Source organism: Rutilus rutilus (assembly GCF_951802725.1).
Source record: "Rutilus rutilus genome assembly, chromosome: 13".
In the NCBI taxonomy this organism is placed as follows: Eukaryota; Metazoa; Chordata; class Actinopteri; order Cypriniformes; family Leuciscidae; genus Rutilus; species Rutilus rutilus.
The window spans coordinates 27,469,903-27,487,733 of NC_140218.1; the positions used below are offsets into that span (position 1 = coordinate 27,469,903).

Consider the following 17,831-nt stretch of genomic DNA (forward strand, 5'->3'; position numbering starts at 1 on the left):
TACATATTAATTTCATATTAACTTCTTTATGGGCCTAACAGGCTAATGAGCATACTTTAATGAACATGTACATACTGTGAATTTGACTGTTTACAACATACTGGTGCTACTTTCACGTCTCTCGTATCCAGTATTCCACAAAATGAACATTGGTTTGGAACTGTCCGAATTGTCCGAATTTTCATCTTTAGGTGAACTACCCCTTTAATATGATTCGATAGTAGAAGAACAAGCACATCTGTTGGTTTATCTAATGAGCCATGCTGTGAACTGTTCACGTGTGCTGCATAGCGAATGTTTCAGTCACCAAATGACCAGTACAGAGTCTCTATAAACTATACTGAATCAATACTGGATCAAGAGAGGACATCTGGTGACTTATAACGCAAGGAATGTGTTCATTGACACATATTAATGGAAAAACAAACATTATGTGTCTTCATTATGTGTCAAACCTTATGTCTACAACATTAGCTAGTGATGATCTCATATCAATAAATGAACAAGCTGTGATACACAGTTTAAGTAAACAGATGTACTGTTGAAATGAAGCACTTAAAGAAATGAGTAAAATATTAGCATTTTATTTATTGGCTATTTTCTTTCACTAGAACAGAAACCTTGGAAAAAATAAGAAAGATGGATGTAGAAGCTGAATCTAAAAAAGCAAAACATTTAAAACCTGACTAAATCGACAATCCTTTTTAGTAAATAAACTTCTCCACGTTTAATGGTGTTGAGGTGTTGCAGCTTGACAGTTTGATACCATTGCGAATATGCTAATCGCCTTCATTTCCATCTCATTCACTTGCACCACGCTGCGCTACTAAAAGCCCCAAACATCTCCCCCATGGAAAATCTCCAAATATCACTCAATAAAAGCATTGCAGTTACAACAAACAAACCTCCTTATATGGCCATGCTAATTTTCAGCGTTCGTTCTTTAAGTACTATCCACTATCCGAATGTGCCCGTGATTCAGTCAGAAGACAAACAGCCGGTCCATTAAATGGCTAATCTATACATTTAACTCTGGACGCTGACTTATCTCTTTTACCAATTAACCGGTTTTAACTGAAACTCTGCAGTTTGCCTTAATGGAGGACTTAATGCTTTAATTATTTTAGCTGAACTGTTATGGCCTTGAGGGTTTAAGCTGTCTTGATGCTTTTATTCATAGAACAGAGGACAAGAAATGATGGGGAGAAGTTTAGGATCGGGAAACATCACGAGTCAGATTTAAACAAACTGTCCACGTGATCCAATTGCTAGGTCATGACAGTTCTATAGATGCTATAGATTCTATAGGAGAGAATATAGACTGATAGAATAAGATAAAGTATCAAGAATTTAAAGTCAGTAAACACATTATCAGAGAAGAGAAGAGATGTCGCTGCAAGAGGGAGGGGGAGTTATTAAGGGTATGGGTATTCAAAACAAACAAATGATGTGCACGGATAAATCATTTATAATAAATACTGCAATATTCCATTTTTAAAAGTCCATTTTGATGTCATGGTGACTTAAAAATGTACAGACTTTCTCTTCTGGAAAAAGGGACCAAAAATATTTATGACTCATCCTGCACAACACAGAATTTTGTCGAATCAAAAGCTCTCTAGAACAGGAATACCTCTCCCTCTAAAACCATTACAACCAACCGAACTAAAGTATTAAATCATGGTTCATTTTATATGCCCCGCGCACACAAAGGACAAAACTGCGTCAAATTAAAACTTAACACTAATGTGATGAAAATAGCTTTTTTTAAATCATGTGCTTAAAAAACTTCTAGTGTTAAAAAAACACATCATCTACTAAAAATGAGATGAGCCAAATGAAATGGCAGCTACAGAAATGTATGAAGAATCAGAATAGTAACAGTTGCTTTTCCAGCTACTTCTCTTTCAGTTAATGTGTCTTCGGATCAATATATTGATGAGGCCTTTAACTGGACTAAGAAGGTCAGTTTATAGTCTAGAAATGAATTGATGTGCCTCCATGCAATCTAATTAAATCATGTGCTTAATGCAACTAATTGATAGTCTACAATTATAAAAAACTTAAATTAAAATATAACACAAAAGAAATGACCACTATTTAAAACATAATGTGTGTATGTACAGTATGTGTGTATAATGCAGTATGGCTTAACATAAACTCTTAGACATACACTGAAGGCTCATAAGCTAACAGCTTAACAAAACAAGCCTGTCTCTGCTGAGGTCTCAGTCAACCCTGCTTGAGCTCAGAAAACAGCATGTTAATGTGACCATAGCACAACAGCCTGAAGAAAACAACTAGGAATAAATTAAATAACCTAAAACACTCACACAGAATGCAACTAAATGAAGAGGAGACACACATAATTAAATAGCACAGTTTACCCACTGCTAATGTAATGAAATGTGAGCCTTTTTTATTATAGCTATATAGTCTAAATGTTACAATTGATTTTATTTTCAGTACAGGAATACTGAGACATACACTGTTATATAAAAAAGGTTCTCAAATGTCTTCATAACACTTTCATGTTTAATGGGTTATTTACATGTTTCTAGTGATAAAATATATGTATGAGCTTTTTAATAATTAAAAATGAATTAAACCAAAATGAATTACTTAAAAATAAATCCATAAAATGTTCCCATAATGGGAGTCACTAAAGTTTCTAATATAGAATATTTTCTTCTAAGAATGTAGAAGAAATTATCAATACAACCTGTGAATAATACTAATAAATAACTCCCGTAAAGCATTTTCAAATCTTGGATAGAGCAGCAGACAGGCATGTTACTGAAATATTATTTTTAGTTTTACAAAAGTTCCCAAAAATATGCCATTTCTAATAATAACAGCCTCAGTTCTGTTAAACACTGTTAATCATGTTTAAATTAATTCAACAGATTTTAACCACAAAAATTGTCCAAATAGTGAAAATCCAACACTTGGATGGATGGCACAAAAGACGGCAGGTAGATTTGTTCAAAACACCTGGGGTTCTATCTCATAAATTGACTCTGATTCTGATTATGCATTCATTAATAAGACAAAGATAATTTATTCTTCCTCAAACATATGGGAAGCTTCTGAAGAAATACTAAGACAGGTGGAGGGGAGACTGGGGTGCAGTTCAGAGAGACAAAGAGAAAACACTTCTTTAAAAATGCCAACCAAATTACTGCTACCTAATAAGTGAGACTTTAATTCCTCTGTATAATTACATCTTCCGTGTAAACAGATGAAGGATAATGTGGCATTAGGAACCGTAGTGTTGAAAAGCCGAGATTAACATTCTACATCCAGATGCTCATATCGGGATTTAATGCTGTCGAGTTTTTGAACCACACACAAGACAATTTGCACAACAAGAATCTGGGGAGATTAAAAAGACCAATATCCAAGCACTTCAGAAGACGACAGTGTGTGGATGTATATGAGTGCTAAAACTCCCAGAGTGAAATATATCAGGAAACTGCGGCTCTTGGAAAGAGCACAAGATGAATGGCAGAACATCTGTCCCTTGTTGCTAACATTCAGAAAGCTACAGAAGCACCTCGGCTCAAATGCTGCACAAACGCCAACACGTCTTAACCTTAATAGGTCTCTTTTGAGTTCATACACCTGGGACAGTTTGATTGGAGAGCATTTGATTGGACAGAAGATGTGATGAGAAGCTGAAATCATTTTAGCTGATTCATTTTAGCGGAAGTGAGAGTCTATGTTTTGAATGCTTATATCTCCTAAATGCGAATTTTGTCATTGTTTTGGAACGCACCAGCTTATTCATAACCTTAAGGCTGATATATTTATACTAAAAGCTAAAAAGCTTACATTTTGATTTCAGGGGGCCTTTAAATGGATAGTTGTCACTGAGGTCCAATGTTGTCCTAGAACCCACTGACTGATTGTACGGACAAAAACAGTTGCAACATTCTTCAAAAGAACAGAAGAAAGAAAGTTATTCACGTTTGGGTCAACATGAGGGTGAGGAAATGATGAGAAAGTGTTGAGTGAACTAAAGCTAGTTTTGAGTAGGCAGTCGTTGGACTATCATCTGTTTCAGGCGCAGCTTATTTTGGGCCAAGAACTGCCCACTTAGACAAGAATAGACTGTCTGACTGAGATGAGAAGCAAAAAAGTTTTTGTTTTTATAGCGCCGTTTAGGAGCTCTTCTAAAATAGTGCATTGCCACATTAATAGACCAGTGTGGAAGAACTCATTAAAATAATTGCACAGTACTGTACACACTGCACGTGACCAGCTGTACACAGACTAAATTAGCAGAAATGTGTTGAATGCGTTACCAGAATGTGCAGCTTATTTCCGAGATAAATCAAAATATGCAATTATACTTAGTTTACTTGCTACCTAAGTGCATCAAACAAAACTCTGAACATCTTTCAATGATTTGATGCCAATAACGTGGCATACTTCAGCAAATCCAGTCAATAGGTCTTCCTTTAAAACACAGATTGTAACTTAAAAGACACATAAAAACAGGCCCGAGTCATCATAGGTTTATGGAAAATCCTGCACTGGTAATCTTGTAAACATGGGTACACAAATACAATGTCGAAATACAATGGCTTTTCATTGAAGAGTAATGAGTAAAGGATTACAAGGTGAGATAAAATGCATTGCATTGTCAGAGATGGGGCCTCTCGTTTAATGAAATAACATGCATGAGATTCGTTTCTCTAATGTCATCTGTTTCACCCCCTGATCGTTATACATGAATGACTGCTCTGGTCAATACACACCTAATCAGCAGGCTGGGGGGGATAATAAGGAATCCGACATGGGGTGGTTCTGCCTCTGTCTTTTTTTCTTTTTTTTTTCTTTTTCGTCTGGATATTTCACCTCAAGGAGTTTTTTCATTTGCTTGCAGATGTCAGTGTTAAAATTTGCACATCAAATTTGCACCATTAAGGATGAAAAGATCAATGGCATTTTAGATTTGTGTTAACTTAAAAACTAAAGTTTTTGACAAGCATTGCAAGATTGTACATTAAATTATTTAGCCAATACTACATGGACCATCAGTGAATCACTTTGAAAGTAATGGAATTGGAGATTTGTTTACTTTTAAAAGATACTTACATAACTGGTCTCATCTTTCGGATCATATGATCAGGGATAAGGGTATATTGCTCGGGATAACTTTTCTCATCCAATAACTTTACAAAATAGTAAGCTGAGACATGTTCTAAATTATTCAGACTGTTGAGCAAAACAAAAAAAACAAATCTGATGTAAAAATAAAGGTATAATTCACAAAAAAATAAATAAAAGCTCATGCCTTCCGACATCTGTATGATTTTCTTTCTTTTACAAAAGATGAAATAGTCATCCTGCAATCCATGGCAATCAAACACATGACCATTGCTAGTGCCATGCTCGACCGTTTGAGCTATGGAAAATCTCACTTGGACTTCCATATTTTCAAATGGGCCACTGTGGTCAGTACAAACCTACTGCGTCTTCACTTGCCAATATTTTAATCTACACATGAATCCAAATAAGATTTGAGAGCTGTAGTGGAGGGGAAGACAGACTTAAAAATGACCTTTAGGATAGCACAAGTCATAGACGACTTTTATGATGCTTGGCACCTTACATTTTCGTTTTCATTAGGGATGCACAATATATTGCCCACCATATTGGTATCTCCCGATATATGTAAAAAAAAATTTAAACGTTAACGTATCGTTAACGACCCGATAAAAAAAAATTCCATCATGTTTTTGAATTGCTTGAAATATGATTGGAATCACTTCAAAAAAGGAAAATACAGTTAACGTGCAGCTAACAGTTAAAGTGGCAGTTGTCTGTCACATAGGCTAAATCAAATTATAATGAGAACATTATAATTGTGTGCTTGGAACATGGCTTTTAATGATAACAGTTTTGTTTTTGTAATCAGGCTCTCAAAAATTGTATACTAATTTGGATTTAGATTTATCGGCCAATATATCGGTTATCGGCTTTCAAATATAAAGAATTATCGGTTATCGTATCGGCCAAGATTTTCATATCGGTGCATCATTCATTTTCATGACATCCCTGCAAGCAATTTTGCGCTTAAAAGACATCTAATAGCATCCAAACACATCCCAAACGTCTAGACTAAAGCAAGGCAAAATTTGGGCTGTCAGTAAAAATGTAATAGACGTCTGAACCATAGCCCAAGAACAGACTAGTCATCAATTAGATAACAATGAAATGAAATGAGTGAAAAAATGAAACCATACACCTTGTAATCACTGTTTACTTTGCTTACATGATGGAATATCATACATTTCACAAGTTATTTTGGCAAAAACGACATGTAACCAAATTCAAGGTTATTTTGGCTAGAAGTGGGTTACTCATAGGGGTCTATGTCGGGTCTATAGTTAACCTAGACGGTGAAATGACGGCTAATGCTTGCTGGGATGGAAAAGAGCAGCGTTGGCATTCTGCTAAACATCTCCTTTTATGTTCCACAGAAGAAAGTAGGTCATACAGGTTTGGAAAGACATGAGGGTGATGTTTTTCATTGTTTGGGATGAACCAACCATTCAGAAGAAGTGGTATTGTGAAAGTAGCAATTCTTAAATAATTAATTCCCTTAATCTCTTAATGAACAGCAGTGATTAGATGAACACTTTGACCTTTGTGTAGTAGCTTTCATGGTGGGGTAGCAGAGGAAAGGTCAGCTCTTTCATCTGAAGTGTTTCCTCCAACTAAAGCGCTCACCATGATCAAAACTGCATTTGACATAGATGTGATGGATAATTAAAATGCCCAAACAGAGATCAAGCAGCTCTATCGTGTTGCACTGAGAATTAAAGCTGATCAGCAACTATAATGTTGTTTGTACATGTAACCATGCCTTTTGTTTATTATCAAGTCAGAGGTCAGGTTTGATCGCGGATAATCCAAATGTATCACTGATTCTGTAGAGGATGACTTGGACTCCTATAATAGCAGTTAATTATATTGTGTTTGTGAATGTGTGTTTGCTCAGATGTAGTAAAGAAGACTAACAAATGCTGCAAAATATCTCTGCAGTGCTCATGAGATTATCGAGCACAGACATTATGGAACAAGACTGCCCCCTCTGACTCGCTAAATTTCCCAGTTCTGCCATAATGCACACTGGGAGCGCAGTAGTGAGCTGGCACTGCCCCAGGCCATATGGACATATGGTGAAGTGAACCTGATGTAGCCAGTCACAAGCCAAACACTTTTTTTCAGTAGCATGATGCTATCAGAGCAGTAACCTTCATCTGCTGGAGCATAAACACATCAGAAAGAAAAAGGAATACGTAGTACATATATATATATATATATATATATATTGGGAAGACTTTTGTTGCAGTTTCTGTGCTGATTTGGGGAGAAATGTGCAGAATGTTACACAATGGTACACAAATTTCTACTTACTTCCTATTGAATATCAATATGATCAAAAGGTTGCTGAAAAAACTGTTGTACACAATCTACTACATGCCTTCTGTCGTCTTATTGATAGTTTATACTTCTTTTGCAAGTAAAAGGCCTTTTGGTACAATTGTAAAAACGTCCCCCTTCAGGTCATGGTACACGTCTTTTTTCTCTGAAATCTTTAATGCTTTTTATAACGTACACAGAATAGCTTTTACATTGTTTGTATTTTTCAAGATTTTTCCTGGACTGAAGATACCTAGATTTACTTGATTATTCATATCCATTTTTTAGAAAACTTTGAGTATCAAATATGATACATCTAGCTTTTGAGGAACGTTTATTTCTCAATCATCACTGTTTTGCATTGCAATATGTCAATATAAAAATAACAACAGAGTACTGATCATAAAACTAAGCATTTATAAGCATTTAAATATCATCCTAATAAGGCATATTATTGGTCTGCTATACTGTTGTAAAGATCTCATTGATCTACATTACAAGCTATCAGAACTTCATCTTACTTTTTGGCCATATGATTATCAGCAACTGCACTAAATTGCATATTTTTGTCCTTTGAATTAAACTGAGGTGTTTATTTGAACTCCTTAAGTACAATATGAGCCATAAAATCCTGATTATTAGATTGTTTTAATATTTTGTCTAAAAGTTCGATAAACTGTTACATTTTTAATAACTTTTCTAACAATAATTTAATGTGTCAGGCTTTGCAGGGTTATAATGGAAATGTGAACTGAAATACACATATTACTAGCTGGAAGCAAAATCAAAATGAGCTAAATTATTTAATAAACATGCCTTAGAAATAAACCTTTTTAAAGGATGGGATTCTATTAAAATCTGTGGAGCTTTCTGATGGAAGAATCAAAAAGATGGAAAGCATAATAAAAGCAGATGCTTAAATTATTCTCAAGGACAAGCATATATATAAGTTCAAATATTATCTAAAACATGTTTCATTAACATCTCAAGTGAACACGGTAACGTTGACAGCCCTAAAAAAACATCTAGTAAAATGAAAACAATTACCCCAAATTTAGTAACGTTATTTAAATTTAGTACCCAGTTCACAAATTAGTACCCACTCAGTTTCTTAATAAAATTTATATAACGGTTAGTTCCAGTCCTTGATTCTGATTGGTCAATATCTGTGTTTTTTATTCATGATAAAACACGACAATGACCGCTTCACCCAATGTTTCTATGTATCTCTACACAACCCCCCTAGAGTGGTATATTGAAATACATGTATGAACAGTAGGTGTCACTAAGGTACCAGTTGCCTAGTAGGACATGAATGCCACGAAGAAGTGTTGCTAGAATGTTGTAATAAAAAGTATATAGATCAACATCGAGTTTTCTGAAGTTTATTACTGTGAAATATACAACTTAATGGCGACGAGGATGGCCCTACTTGCTCTCTCGCACCCTCCAGCATTTTTGGAAACTCCGGGTGAGTTTAAATACCGTTACCGTTTAAAACATGGATTCGTATGTTTGATAACTATGTGATTGCACTGTCGGCAGAGGACATGCCGGAGAAGAGAAAGCGTGCTTTGCTTATTCATTGCTTGGGTACGGAAGGACAGAGAATTTTTAAACACTCACTGTGGCTGATGATAGTTATGAGACTGCTTTACGAGCATTTTTTGTTCAGAAAGTGAACGTGGTTGCTGAGAGGAATAAATTTCGCCACTGCGCTCAGAGACTCGATGAACCTATCGTGCAATATGTGGCTGCTCTGCGTGAACTGCTTGTGAACTGTGACTTCGGCGCGCTTACGGATGACATGATTAGAGATCAGATCGTAGAGAAGACATGCACTCCACGTATTCGGGAACGTCTGCTTTTGGAAACGGACCTCACTCTTCAAAAGGCAATTACTATCGCTGGACAAATTGAGTCTGCAGTAGCGGAAGCTAAAGCTATGGCGTGCACTGAAGCTTCAGTTAAAGTGGAGCATACTGGCTCACTTGACTGCGCAAAACCGCGGTGGTGACAGAGATCTACTCCACGTAAGTCCACAATTTCTCATACGAATCAAATGAATCACAGAAAAAGATGATGGATGCAAAAACATGCTTCTGTTGCAGAGTTACTTCACATCTTGCAAACTACCCCAAATGCCCAGCCAAACAGTCTAAATGGAGACAGTGTGGTAAAGTTGGACATTTTGCCAGAGTTTGTTGCAGTTCTGCATCCACGTGCAATGTACAAGAAGTTTCTGCACCTGAGTTAAGCATTGAAACGCCACTGCCGATGAAATGGAAACAAAATCTTACATGTAATGTTTCCTTGCACACTGAGTGTGGGAAATCAGTCGATGTTGAATTACTGGTGGAGACTGGCTCAGCTGTTTTCATCCACCCAGAGTATCTGTGCCGCCAACACTTTGCAGATCTCTCCCTTGCTGTGCCTAATGTTCGTTTGGTGACGTATTTGAAAAAGACTATTCCAGTTTTAGGGTGCCTTGCCATTACAGTTAGATATGAGTGTCACCATACGCAGGCTTCTTTCTACATTGTACCAGGCAGAACACCATTACTTGGCATGGATCTCTTTACTGCTTTGCATCTTGAGATAAGGAATGGATCTATTGCATCTTTCGCAGAGGACGGTCAAACTACTGTTAACTTCACTGAGCCATTGGGTGTGGCTGCTGGTTTTGTACATAAAGTAAATGTGCGTTCAGATGTGCCGCCAGTAAAACAGAAATTGCGCAGATTGCCATTTGCAGTGAGAGATGCAGTCTCGCAAGATCTACAGAGGCTAGAATCTGAAGGGATCATAGAAAAAGTGGCGTCATCACCTTGGGTGTCGCCGCTGGTGGTCATTCAAAAGAAATCTGGAGGAATTTGACTTTGTGTTTATTTAAGAGAGCCAAACAAAGCTGTCGTCATAGTCACCCTTTGGCACATATTGAGGAAGTTTTTACAGAACTACGTGGGGCTTCTATGTTCTCTACAATAGATCTCCAGAATGCATACCACCAAGTGACTTTGCATCAAGATAGTAGGGATCTGACAGCTTTCGTTACCCATGATGGACTCTATTGTTTCACACGGGTCCCTTACGGTCTGGCCTCAGCACCAAGTGCTTTTCAAAGAATGATGTCTCAAATTGTGGCTGGTCAGGATGGTGTGCAATGTTATTTAGATGCACAGTCCTTGCATTCTTTTTTGGGTCTTGCAGGCTGGTATTCCAAATTCATTCCCAATTTTGCGACATTGGTGGAACCTCTCCGTGCACTGCTCCCGTGCACAGAGGAGGCTCAGGAACATTTCAGCCGTGTGAAAAATCTTATCATTGCTAGCCCAGCCCTTGCATTATTTTGATCCTTCTTTACCGACGACAGTCACAACGGATGCTTCAGATTATGGCATTGGTGCTGTGCTTACTCAGTGTCATGGCAGTACTGAAAGAACAGTTGCTCTTGCATCTAGAACATTGTCTGACTGTGAAAGGAAGTATTCTACAACAGAAAAAGAGGCTTTGGCATGTGTTTGGGCAACAGAAAAATGGCGCACCTACCTATGGGGCCGCCATTTCACTCTTTGCACTGACCACAGCCCCTTATCTACACTGCTTTCCACAAGAGGCCTTATATGTGCAGGTATGAGAATTTCCCGATGGTCAGCACATCTTCTGTGTTTTAATTACAGCGTGGAATACAAACCTGGCGGAGACACTGTCACATCTGACTGTTTTTCCAGACTTCCACTTCCATCAACTGAATACAGCCAATACCAAGAGCCTGAAATGGTGGCTCTACTGTCTCCTCAATTTGCAGCCGTTACTGTACAGGAGCTGAGGTCTAGTTGTGATGCCTGTCCTATCCTTCAACAGGTAAAGACCTGCATTGACAAGGGGTGGCCTCGTAGTGCAAAAAGCTTGAATTCTGCTATAGCTCCATTTCATTGTATCCGGAATGAGCTGGCTGTACAAGATGGATATGTAATTCGTGGTACACACCGAGTGATCATTCCGGAAGCTTTGCAGTAAAAGTTCACCCAGCTGGCGCATGCCACTCATCAAGGGATGGTGTGCACAAAGCAGAGACTGAGGGACTTGTACTGGTGGCCTGGCATGGACTGTCAAGTGGAAAATGCCATCAAATCCTGTTCCACCTGTCTCCAGCATGACAAGACTGCATGACAGAGCTCCACTCTGTCCTGTGTCTACTCCAACAACTGCTTGGGAGAAACTGGCTATTGATGTAGTTGGGCCTTTGAATAATGCTCCCCAAGGTTGTCGTTTTGCAATGACACTCATTGATTACTACAATAAATTGCCAGAGATTGCGTTTGCACCAGATGTCACTTCTGCGACTGTTGTGAAGTTTCTGTCTGCTGTGTTTAGCCGTGAAGGAAATCCACTTGAACTTGTGACTGATAATGGTTCACAATTTGTTTCGGCTGAGTTTGAGGCATTCCTTGCAGACAGAGATCTTAAAAACTACCGTAGCTCTGTCTATTATCCACAAGCGAATAGTGAGATTGAACGCTTCAATCAAGTGTTCAAAGACTGTTTGCAGACTGCTAGCATTGAAGGTAAAGAGTGGAAAGCTTTTGTGACAGAGTTTCTACATACATACAGAGCAACTCCTCATGCTGTGACAAAACTGTCACCTGCTGAACTTTTGCATGGCTGTCAAAGAACTTGAAACAAATCATCCGACAGTCACAAAACAAAATGAAAGAGTACACAGATCGGCAAAGTAATGCACAATCTCCAAAGATTCAAGTTGGTTCGTTTGTGCGCATTAGGTCAGGAATCGTCAAGAAAGGACATTCCAAGTTTTCTCAGCCTTTTAAGGTTGTAGCTCAGAAAGGCCCTGCAACATATCTCCTCTCCGATGGAAAAGCTTGGAATGCTATTCACCTGGCTTCGTCTTCATCCTGTGTTACCACTTCTGGAATACCTTCTCTAGCAAAATACTCCTTTAGGCCTTTTCAAGCACCCCAGACATCTCAAATGTCAATCTCTCCTCCTGGTACTTCACGTCCTCGTAGAGTGTGTCGTGCCCCAGTGTGGTTTAAGGACTATAGTACATAAAGGTACTCAGTAATTTATTTATTTTTTAAAAGGGGGAAAGATATAAGGTATTGAATATTGATCATAGTCTAGAAAAGGTATTTGAGACATTTATGTTGTTATATTTTGTTTTCATGTTGCATAAAGGAAAAAAGAAAAGAAATGATAGAGAAAATACTTGTTCAACCTTTTCCACAGACTGGAAGCAGGTTAAACATTTGAGTTATTTAATTGCATACTTATAATTATAATGTTATGCATGTTGTTGACATTCAGAACTGTTGGTTTTCTTGTGTTCTGTGCTTTGTTATATATTTTTTAGTTTAATTCAAATCTTGTTCTTTAAAGAAAGGGGAAAATGTGGTATATTAAAATACATGTATGAACAGTAGGTGTCACTAAGGTACCAGTTGCCTAGTAGGACATGAATGCCACGAAGAAGTGTTGCTAGAATGTTGTAATAAAAAATATATAGATCAACGTTGAGTTCTCTGAAGTTTATTACTGTGAAATATACAACACCTAGCAACCAGTCTTAGCAACGTAAACATATGTTCTCATTGATATTGGTCATTGAAGCTTATATAGAGAGTATGTGAGAGATCAAGTAGGTGAGTGTACCTGAATTTACAGTAGATATAGCATTTTCCTTCAGGTCAGTCCTATCGTAATACAAATCTGTTTGAATGTCCGCTGCGATATCTTGTCCTTTTAACAAGGGATTTTCCGTGCCCTGACCTGACATGTCAGTTGTGTCCAAAACAAGTTTCAGTCATTTCAATATAAAAGTCTTCTCTACTGACAGACTCACTCATAAAGACAGTATTTGCCGCCATCTAATTCTGTTGCTGTTTACGGTCAGGGGACTATATTTTCCAGCGGAAGGAAGGCTTTTAGTGATTTCACTTCATGAAAGTAATATTGATACATATTGTTTGGCTTTAATATTTGTATTGTGTGGTAACCGTTTTATAAAAGCAATAAGGTACTCGAGGCTAGTGCTGAATCGTGAATAAGTCACGGCTGAAGGGCATTGCAGGCTCTCAGCTTCGTGTCATGCCTAACAACGCCCTTCAGCCGTGACTTATTCACAATACACCACAGCCTTGAGTACCTTATTGCTTACGTAAAAAAATAATTGTATTGATGTTTAAATAAAGCTCTGCTACATCTCTTCAACAGACTGACATGTTATCATAAGGTGGAAATTGGTGCAGGTCATTTTTTGCACTCTTTCCAGTTTCGACCGGGAATACAAATGCCTGCTTCAGTCCAAAGCATTTAAAATGTCAAAATGTTCACCAAATGATTGCAAATGCCAAGCTAAATGGGAAATTATCTTTTTCCTCCAATTATGGTTTTCTGTAAGGCCAAATCGACAACAGATTTAAAGGGATGACGAAGGCTTGACTCAAACCTTCGTCCTCGTCTTATATGTCATGATAATACCACATTCTACTACGGCTCATTGTGCTTGCAATTTTATCCCGTTACTTGCCATTTCATAAGCAGCCTGTCTATCTATGCTGACTATGAAAAGTATAATTAAAACTGAAAATGATTATTTTTAAGACACTATTCATGTACAGAACACTTGCTAAAACCAAATGCTAAAACTGTTTTAGCAGCCGTTTTGGAAAGCAGCTCAGGATGCCGGCCTGCTTAGATAAATGCCCTCAAAGCCAGCAAAATGATGGGAAATAATTTCCTGCAAAATGACGGCCATACTACACCATTTGTCATCAAGGATCTTCCCCTTCATTCTCTCCCTGCAGCCTTGCTGTTGGAAAATAGATCTGCACTTGGCGACCAGTTCTCCGTTGCTCCGAGCACAATCACTCATCTGTAGTGCAATCTGCTATAGGAATCCATCATTTATGGCATAATGCATGCTAGTAGAAGAAAGGCACAGGGCACAGGCTCTAGTAACTCAAGACAAACATGTCAACAGTTCGCACAAAACGATTTTATGGAAGTGACAAAATGTGCATGAGGAAGAAGTAATGAGGGAACGCCTCTCCGTATTTTCTCATGCATGCAAGGTCTAAATCTTGGCTTGCTGCCTATACTGCATAAATACATTACATAGCATCCTAGGTAGCATCCTAACAAAAAATGGAACCTCATAAGGACTGCTTTTGAATGCTGTACCGTACATATGCAGGAACTTGTATAACTGATTATAATATAGGAGACGCGAGAGAGATGACACAATACTTTAAAGCAGCGGTTCTCTATTTTTGATTCCAAGGCCACCCATTGTCCAACACAAATTATCGAAGCCACATGTCGTTACAAATGTGGAACATAAAAGGAGAATTGTCCAAGCTGCTTTTACAAAGAAGGTGAATGGTGACCACAACTGTCCCTAGTTTCCATCTACTTTCATTTATAGATATCTCCTTTTGCAAAAAAAGAACATCATACAATTTTGAAACAACATTCGGATGAGTAAATGATGACTTGTTTTCATTTTTGAGTGAATTACTCCTTTATTAAGGATAAATATTCATAGTATATTGATTATTACGGATCATTTTCAGTATATATTTATAATCAACATTTCTCTCAAATCTTGGATTTCTTTCTTTCACTGAGCTTGTCACATTACATTGCATTATCTCCACAAAGGACAAATACGACGCTCTCTTTGAATTTGTCCAAGAGAAGGCAACATAATTGACTACATTTTAGAACAGCTTTTGCACCAGGAGCTTATATAATGCTTTAAAATGTAGCCTACGGAGGCAGCTCACTACATTTTGGAACAGAGTTACGCTGATGGCTGGAGTTCTTTTTGAGGGAGCTGTGGTGCCCTTTCAGAAGGCACAAAACCCTCCTTGTTCAACACAAGAAAGCGCTGCTCCACTGTAAAAAAGAAAAAAAGCAACCAAACATCAGCCGAGTCTTATATCAACTGAGTTTATGAAAAAATCTGACAGCTCAGTTTTGCAAAAAATCTACTTACCATCTTGGAACAAATTTGTTCACAGCAATGCAATAATGGCATAAAGCATAGAACAACCTTCAAAAAAACTAATAGAATAACACAAGCGCTCGTATGCAAAAAAAACATATCAACCTTAGATATATTTGTAGCCCCGAGCCCATGAGTCGTCAAATGGTGGCATACAGAAGAAAGTGATGACGTCACCGGTGCAATCAGTCTCTTAGAGCGGTGAACAGGCAGAGAGGAGGAGCGCGAAGAAAGAAAGGAAAGCAGGATTTCTTCAGGGCCCCTAGTTAGCATGCACATCATACACAGCCCCTCTCAAATTAATTGGAGCATTCATATTAATGCTGTTTACCTCCAATCCATCAATCTGTCCTGACCGAAATTTGGCTGATGCAATGGTCCAGCACGGAAACGTCCTTGTCCCAAGAATGAGACTGTTCTTTCCACGGTTTAAAGCTAAAACCCATTCAAATTGACTGGGGGGATGTTGCCCGAGTTTCTGAAAGGCATCCTATGAAGCAACAGGAGTTAAATTGAAAGGCTGCCAAGCGATTCTCAGTGAGAGTGTAAAACCTCAAACCAGAGAGGCCTTTTATTGCTCGGTTGCGATAAAAACGCAGTCCAGTGAAAGTGCGAACAAACATCTCAAGCCAAAGGAGTATCACACCAAGTTAGGGAAAGGCCATCCCTGAAAAATGTGGGACAACATCTGCCTTTATCCATACCATTGATAAATACATTAACGGAAGAAGGGCTGTGGAAATTTCCTATTGGAGAATTCTGCAGGGAAAATTTGAGAATACACAGATGTAGACATCATCCTTTAAAAACGTGCCATCTCGCATCACTGAGCAGTTCAAGGGCACGCAGATAACTGCATATTGGATTAGACATAGATTCTGTTTCAATGACACGCCATAAATTCCTAATGAAATGTGGGTCTCTATGGCACTCACAAACAGATAAGGACAAAAATAATTAGAAGGTGAAGATTTGCAGCGTGCAGAAATCTGAGATTGCCGATTGAACTCCAGCATTTTGAGCAGTAATGTGCAGATTCTAACTAAAGGAATACACTACATTTTAGAACACTAGCACACACTTGCCGACTTTGTGAATGGTAACAGAGAAAAACTGGGATTCATTCACTTACGGGCCGTTTACACTACGCCATTTTCAACTAAAAACGGAAAACTTCTGTGTGAACAGGGATTGTTTTGATAACGTTGTCATCTGTGCAAAGAAAAAACGTATCAGTTTTTAGCACATCGTGTAAATGTAAATGTACTCTAAATGACTGAGTTTCCTACACTTTTCCAGACTGTTCAAGTTGTTCTGAATGCAACACACTCTCACAGAAACGTGCACCTACTTGCTAGGATGTGTGCTCCAAAATCGTCTCAAAACATCAAACTTGTTTGATATCCTCCGACTGGATGGAATCATAGTTTAGTTTAATCAAAATCTGCAAACTAGCTCTGACTTTCGACAACTAGCAAAGACTAATCCAGACTATAATTTCGGGGTAAAAGTCATGTAGTGTTTTCCAGCCTTAACCTTAAACACCTCTGATTGGATATTGCAGCCATGAGCTCAACAGACATGTCTGTGATTGGTTACACTGCTCAACGCTGGAAAAAACACATGTAATTGTAAACCTTTGACATTCCTCAGAGCGCAAATGCAAATACGAATGAGAGCATTTGAAAGCAATGAGTTGGCACTCAGTAACCTACTTCCCAATTATAAAATATATTATACAATTGCGGGCCCTGCAAGTGTTGTGGGTTAAATGTGGCCCTTTTGGCTTCTGAAATTGAGTATCTCTGGGCTACAGGTTGAATTCTTTTGAGTCAATTATTCATTACGCATTGTCGTCATTCCGATCAAGTCACATCGTGCTACAGCAACAAAAATGTGTTTACTACCTCCACAACTGTCACTGTCACAAAGCTCCTTTAAAAGAGTCACTCTAAGTCTGACACACAGATTGAAGCCTGTTTTACTGAACCCATTTCTAAAGACAGGAAAATGACAGCAAAAAGCTATGCAACATTGAGGTAAAGAGATTTTCAACAAAGAAGGGTGTTCTTTGTAAAGTTCTGTTTCCATGGTGACACAAACACGAACTGTCTATGCAGAAAGTGGCTACTGAAAAAAAAAAATACAAATTTAGTCAGTGGGTATCCTCTTATTGGACATTTTTATTTATTTATTTTTATTCTCACAATTAAGTAAACCAAGCTTCAGATATTAGAATTGACTGTGACTTGATGAGCTGAATCCTATAAGCAATGTGAACGTGAGGACCTAAACAACTGTGTAGCTTTTTACCACAGAAGATGGTTAATTCTCATGCCAAAGACCTTAAAATAGCCACAGGGAT

General features: G+C 38.0%; 1 protein-coding gene across 13 annotated transcripts in view; it reads right to left on the reverse strand.

Annotated features, from left to right (window-relative positions):
- Positions 1-17,831, reverse strand: part of LOC311302418 (band 4.1-like protein 1) — a 79,865-nt gene that overhangs the window by 55,354 nt on the left and 6,680 nt on the right. For 4 of the 13 annotated variants that reach the window (XM_084428286.1, XM_084428292.1, XM_084428287.1 and 1 more), the window contains exon 1: positions 14,223-14,376. The exons of 2 other annotated variants lie outside the window; for them this stretch is intronic. In XM_084428286.1, coding sequence (XP_084284412.1) covers positions 14,223-14,232 — 10 coding nt within the window. In that variant the 5' untranslated portion in view covers positions 14,233-14,376. Of the gene's footprint in view, positions 1-14,222; positions 14,377-17,831 lie in introns of those variants that run through there. 7 more of the 13 variants (XM_084428290.1, XM_084428289.1, XM_084428291.1 and 4 more) reach the window with 4 other exon arrangements.